The 6,646-nt window shown below is 37.5% G+C and overlaps 2 protein-coding genes across 2 annotated transcripts; one reads left to right on the forward strand and one right to left on the reverse strand.

The window, feature by feature from the left end:
* The first annotated feature begins 4,684 nt into the window (after positions 1–4,684).
* Positions 4,685–5,571, forward strand: LOC129768607 (ER membrane protein complex subunit 4). Its single transcript, XM_055770362.1, has 2 exons — positions 4,685–4,871; positions 4,933–5,571. Exons 1-2 carry the CDS (start codon positions 4,816–4,818, stop codon positions 5,384–5,386), a joined length of 510 nt encoding a protein of 169 aa, XP_055626337.1. The 5' UTR covers positions 4,685–4,815; the 3' UTR covers positions 5,387–5,571.
* Positions 5,411–6,171, reverse strand: LOC129768608 (uncharacterized). The gene is made up of 3 exons (XM_055770363.1): positions 6,020–6,171; positions 5,743–5,796; positions 5,411–5,681 (listed from the first exon to the last, which is right to left on the reverse strand). The coding sequence occupies exons 1-3, from the start codon at positions 6,032–6,034 to the stop codon at positions 5,595–5,597; spliced, it is 156 nt and encodes a 51-aa protein (XP_055626338.1). The 5' UTR covers positions 6,035–6,171; the 3' UTR covers positions 5,411–5,594.
* Between the last annotated feature and the right edge of the window lie 475 nt (positions 6,172–6,646).

A 6,646-nucleotide genomic window follows, 5' to 3' on the forward strand; every position in this document is an offset into this window, starting at 1 on the left:
GCGAAGGCTGTTGGTTCAGTTTATTGATAAAGAATACTTCGAATACACTTCCGTTCGTTACGCGTTCCGTAGGGAACAAGTGCGAAGGCGGTCTATTCCGTTTATTCTTGACCCAAGTTCATACAACACTCTACTTCAATGTCTGTAACGTGCAAGCCAGACTCATTACGGTTGATTCCTTCGGGCAACCGAGTTTGCTGCTTCGTTCGCACGTTTACACCAATACAGTCAAAGCTCTTTATAACGACAATCTTTATAGCGACAAATCTCCCTATAACGACATGTCCACAGGTCCCTTCAGAATCGCATGGAAACTCGTTTCTTTATTGCGACATATCTCCATAACGACCTTTCCCTATAACGACACATTATCGCTTATATTTACTAAAACATAACATTCTCTATTACGACTATTTTCAATTTCACTCCATACATCTGCCGTTCTACGCATAGTTGTCCCATGTTACTTTTTGAAGATTTTCACTTTTGTTTATAAAACGTTGTTTTTATGCATAATCTTACGGAAAACATAAAAAAACATATAGTTTATTTCCAACTTTTGGAAAAAACAACATCAAGTTCAATTGTCCCATGTTGATATTCTATTCATAACTGTCCCACCATGTATTTTTTGTAGATCCATATCGAATAAGTCGGTTCAAGTACAAGAATTTCATATCACACTTTCAGCAGGCCTAATGCACTCTTTTCTGGTTGGGAAGAACGAACTAATTCTCAAACAAATAAGAAAAAGTTTTACAGAACACGTGTACACCTTGTTAGCGAATGCCTAATAACAATGAGATTTATATTATTGTTGCAAATCACTCATTTCTTCATAAAACGATGTTTCTATCAATTTATTATGTACGAAAAACATAATCTTTCGAAAAAACACAAAAAAATCATTGTTTGTTCCCAGTATATCAAAAAACAACATCAAGCTCAATTGTCCCATGTTGATATTCTAGGCATAACATTCCCACCATGAATTTTTAAACCCGTAATCAAGCTTGATTGATTCAGTGAGGAGATCTCATCACATTTCATTGAACAATAGTATAGTGCTTATAAAAACCCCGGTGTATTGCTAAATTGAAATGCTTAAAGCTTTTGGTAGACAATTATGCGAGAAAACTTTGATTGCGTTTTTCTCAGTTGTTGATTTTGGAACATGGGACAACTATGCGTAGAACGGCAGTCATAGTGTGTGTCAACGTCAATGACTACGTAGATACGTAAATAGTCTACGTTGTGTATTATAAGGTTAAATCAACGGTGAACATCTGTTCACGCCCAACTGATTTAAATTTTCGGATACTTACAAAAACAGAAATTAAAACCTTAAATAATTTGGGAATGCTTATTGAAACAAATTCATCGAAGAATTGTTGTATAAGAATCCCGTTCTAGAGCGAAAGAATAAATTTGCCAAAATGAATGTATTGTTTGCGCAATTGTTATATGGATACAGCTTTTGATATCGAATTCAGGTAATAACTTGAAGTATCGTTTGTTTCACTTCGAAAACATTCATTGCCCAAAATGACTTGAAATACATGAAAATCTATAACGCTCAAAATAAATTGCACGAAAAACATTGTCTAATGAATTCAATGAGCCGCACAACGCGAATTCATTCATCATCAAAAATATAGACTAGAGTCGTGAAAAGGGTAAGAATAATGGCTTCAATGATGTTCAATTGATATATTTTGTCTGGCGATGAAATGAAAAATCAATCATTTATTAAATCAGAGCCTGGCGGTGCATTCAACAATAAAACTATAAGCCCATCCTCTCAGAATCAGCAATAGGTGCTTTCCAGATTATCTATGCTGGTTTATTACCAAAAAAAAAACAATTAACAATTTACTATTTTTGTTGCGGTGAAACATTCCGCCCAAAGACCCCTTGTACAGCCATAAAGTAAATCCGGCAGAATAGGTGGAGATAGATAACGTATGAGGAGAATTGTCAGTAGATAGCGATGAGATCAACAAATCAAAATATAGAATTGTTATCATTTGATGAAAAGCGTGAATTTGAATCATTTAAGGCGAATTAAATTGTATTTCCTGATTATTAGAACACTAAACTTACAGCTGATTTCAGACAAAAACAGCTAAAGTTTATATTGAATTTGGGAACCGTATGAGATGTATGATCTATGAATTAGACTAATTGTGAGTAGTTTATTGATATAACCTGAATTGTATTCTACATTGAAAATAAATATTTCAACTTTGAGCTATTTCCACCTAAAAAGAAACGAGAAGCTTCAAGGAACTTGAAAACAAGAGTTCAAACAACAATTTTTTTTTGTCTATCTAGAGAAAAATTTGTATCGGACGAATGAGTTGAATTCATTGTTTAATGTTTTCTTGTTTCAAGATGGTTAGCCACCAATTGCTTTTGTTTCTAATATAATTTGATTGTTTTGCGAGAGCTTGGGCGTTTTTCTCCTTATAGCGACATCTAAGCTCTCTATAACGACAATCTTTTATAGCGACAATTCTCTATAACGACGGTCCCTTGCGAAGTCGCTATAGAGAGCTTTCACTGTACTTCAATTTTAGCTCGCATCACTGGTATCATTAACTTACGCCTTCTCACCATTTCATTTTTTTCTCCATCGTCGATTTAGACGAACAGAACATAGAAATATAGAAATATAAGTCGACTTACTGAACATTATTCATGGTGAATTGCCAAAATACACTTGTTATGAAACGCACTGCCAATATTATTTGACGACATGTCTCACTCACAAATAGTTGCGCAATAATAATTCACCAACACATCCACCAATGCCGGCACGGCCAGCACGAGAAACTGTGGTTCAGCCACAGCGTAACGCGAGCCGTGTATCACGAGAGCTGAGCCATCTCACGTCATCTGGTCAATTTGCGCCGTTCCATCTGTTTTCGTTAAACACAGAAACAGGCGCTTTGTCGCGTCGAACTACACGCGCTGTACGCGTCTCAATTTGCACCTAGCCTAACAGTTTTTTTTTTCCGTTCCATATTTATTTATTTCGTTTTTCTACAATTTGTGTAATATTAATATTACATCACTCACATGTCTCTCATAGGAAACAGTCGTTACAATATAATGCAAATATTTTTAAACATATCTACAATTCTGCTCTGAATAAACTTCTATAATAGTAAGCTAGCGACTAATAATACTTAATCTACTAATCATTCTTATGTTACAATAATTTATCTTATGCAACATATATTTCCATCAACCTCTTCGAAAATACACAAAGAAGAAAAATCATCCTATTGAGAATTTTTGCACCTCAGTTTTTACATGTAATTTATCTACTTTGCCTTCTTTGTTTCTTGCAGTTACGTTTTTTCTCGACGGTGACCCATTTCCGTTGACCAGCGGTCGCCAATGTTTTGCTATCCTGCTTATTATCTGATGCGCTACGGTCGTCGTCGCTGCCTGATTCTGCTTTTGCACGCTTCAGGGACGTTTGCCGATCCGTCTCGACAATATTATCGTCTATGTGTTCATTCGGTTGTTGTGTTGATGGCATTCGGAAGTTGTGTTGATTACTTTAGCATTGTGATCGTTCTTAGCATCGGTTACGTCTATCTGCGTTGGTGCGACGGGGTGAATACGGGAGGTTGACGAGGTGGCCGCGATAGATAACATGGACGATTGAGATGGTGGTGGTGAGCCTGACCTTGACGACACTGTGCTGCTTTCAGCCATTGTACTGCTTCGATTCTTTTCAATAATCAATCGGTTTATCCGATTTTCTCAGTAACACACCAGTAGGTTGATTTTCGTCAGGTTTTACACTGTCTTTCGAAATGGCCACCAGTTTTGGACATTTAGATTTGACATGACCTTCATCTTTGCAGAAAAAACATTTATTCTTTAGTCCGTCGTAGAAAATACGGGCTCGAAAGTGACCAATGTAAATGTGTGCTGGAATTTTCTTCGACACCTCCATATGGACTCCTCTGATCCCCGTGTAGATACTGACTTTCATTTCATTGGGAAACTTTTCTCGAACATGTTGTCGAATTGTTCCATATTGCCCCAGTACGTACTGTATCTCACAATCGTCAATCTCCGGTGGAAGATTGAATACTCGCACGTACCTGACAATCCGCGAAGCCTGATCAATTGTAACGTGTACCGTAGTTTTGTCCTCATACTGAAAAACGTAGTATTCTTCCTTTTCGGCCATGAACTTAGTGAACGTAGTTTCATCGGCGAACTTGATGTAAAACTTGCCCCCATTTTCATCTTTGTAGATGCTGTGAATACTCGCTGCCAAAATTTGCAGATTTTCCATGGAAAATTTCAGTACTTCCATGTACGAAGGTGTCCGGTTTCCTAGTCCAAAAATTAATTTCACCGTATTCTTTCGCACGCTATTTGCCATTTTTGCTTTTCCTTGATAAGAAGATTCCGTTTGAAAACAAAAGAAAATCTATCACTATCGAAAACAATAGCCACATAGGGCTATTGTTTGAAGTCAATACCGATTGTTGGACACAATGTACAGATACGTCTATATCGCACGAGCTCAGGTCCGAGAATGCTGGTAATATGCAATCGTGCGTGTGTGTGAAATCAAACAGTTCAATAAGGCAGAACTAACACGCTCTCTGATAACGTTCAGTGTCACCCTGTTCGTAACGCAGTTCTGTCACATCGAATCAATATTATTTCATAAGTCAGAAGCAGGCAGTGAAGATTGTTCTATGATTTACCAAATTTGTTGAAAATATCTCTAGTTTTGCTTACAAGTTCAGCGAAATACACCACGAAGTAATACTTTAAATAATGACAACCAAAAGCCAGACGAAAAAGTTTAAATGGCAGCTAGATTTTGCCTACAGGTGAGCATTCTGTTGATAATCCGATGTTCACCAACTCAGCCTTTGCTTTACTTTCGAACAGATCCCGTGCAGAAATAGCTTCCCCTCCAGGATTCAACCCATCGGCCGGACAGCTGCACAGTGAAGTAGCCCGAGACAATGACCAAAGCCATCTGATACTGAAGAAATCCTGGGACATAGCCCTCGGCCCAATCAAACAGTTTCCAATGAATCTACTGATTATGTATATGTCCGGAAACTCAATCAGTATTTTTCCCATCATGATGGTGGTGATGATGTTCATCCGGCCAATTAAAGCAATGCTATCAACCGGAGCTACATTCAAAGTGATCGAAGGGGTTCAAGCAACGGGACAGAAGTTTGTGTACTTTTTGGGCAATTTAGTGAACATCGGATTGGCTCTGTACAAATGCCACAGCATGGGTCTTCTTCCGACGCACGCTTCGGATTGGTTGGCTTTCGTGGAACCACAAGCTCGGCTCGAATATTCCGGTGGTGGTATGTCGCTGTTGTAAAATCGAAATAAGCAGAGACCGTACTCTCATTTTTTAAAAAAAAATAATTTATTTCATGTCCCGAAGTAACAAATAACAATAGTAAAAACGAACAGTTTACGGTAAACAATGGGGTTGAACTGTTTGTTTATAGGACAAACAAAAGAAAAACTCCTGTCTTCATTAGAAAAAGTTTGTATTTCGAATTTGCTATTGATGAGGTTGTCCTTTAGGGCTTTTTGTGATCATCTAAAAAGTCCTTTATTGTATCCGAGGTTTTCTGCCATAGTTTCGTTGGCTCATCCACTCGAGGAACCTAGGAAGATATAACAGTAAATGTTTACATGTGATTATTCTAGCGCTCCGTTCATATTCACCTCGAAATTTTGTGTGACATATATGCCCACATAAATCCCGGCACCGAAGGTGAGCTGAAATCAATGATAAGATTACGAAATGAGAATCCCAAGATTTGTTGACATAAAATCAGATACGTAATCATGAGGATACAACTCTTGGTATAGGTTTTTTGGCATTCAACTTATGTAATGCATTTACTTTGTTTCTTTTCTTGTTTCGTTTGAAAGCAAGGCACAAATTACATCGGCTAAAATGGTATAAAAACTCCTAAAAACAAGAAAATTTCGCACTCACCAGAAATTTGATCATGTCTGAGATGCCTAAAGGATCCACTTTGACAGATTTGGAAATGCTGGAACGCTAGGAAAATAGGCCGCTTGCTGATTCTTTGTTATGGAACGATTTGTTCCTTTTTTGGTTGTTTTTTCCAAGGCGCTTATATCAATGTATAACAGGTGAAGCAACATCATCACTTCAATAAGAAGGGGATTACGGTTTGTGGAGCGGGGGTTGTTTGTTTTGTTATTGCTAGGATACGCCATTTTTGCATTTTCACATGCGAGAGTAGTGGAAATGAGGATGAAATTCTTCAAAACATCCCTTCTTTTTCACATAAATTCGCGAAAGCCGAACATAGTAGGCATCGTTCGAATAAGCGTCGCAGCAGTTTGTAGAGAGCCGCCTGTAGCGTTCTGATGCTGTTTGTAAGGGTGGGGTTAGACTAGGGATATATTCATGTGAAGAAATATGAGATTTATAGAAATCGCATCAATCGTTTACACTAGCGTGAACTTCTATAATGAATATATTCATATTTTCGGTGAATTTATTCACCTGAAGTAGAACTGCATCCAACTTTAGTGATTTCTCACCAGTGAGAAATTCACAAGCGTTTACATATGCTGAATTTATTCAAGTTAT

The sequence above is a fragment of the Toxorhynchites rutilus genome, chromosome 2 (assembly GCF_029784135.1).
Source record: "Toxorhynchites rutilus septentrionalis strain SRP chromosome 2, ASM2978413v1, whole genome shotgun sequence".
In the NCBI taxonomy this organism is placed as follows: domain Eukaryota; kingdom Metazoa; phylum Arthropoda; class Insecta; order Diptera; family Culicidae; genus Toxorhynchites; species Toxorhynchites rutilus.

What these genes read in the sequence shown, in the direction of transcription:
- LOC129768607 (XM_055770362.1), top strand. Translation starts at nt 4,816, where the DNA reads ATGACAACCAAAAGCCAGACGAAAAAGTTTAAATGGCAGCTAGATTTT. An exon ending in CAGCTAGATTTTGCCTACAG is followed by an intron (nt 4,872 to 4,932) that starts GTGAGCATTCTG and finishes ACTTTCGAACAG; the next exon opens with ATCCCGTGCAGAAATAGCTT.
- LOC129768608 (XM_055770363.1), bottom strand. An exon ending in ATGTCACACAAAATTTCGAG is followed by an intron (nt 5,682 to 5,742) that starts GTGAATATGAAC and finishes ATATCTTCCTAG; the next exon opens with GTTCCTCGAGTGGATGAGCC.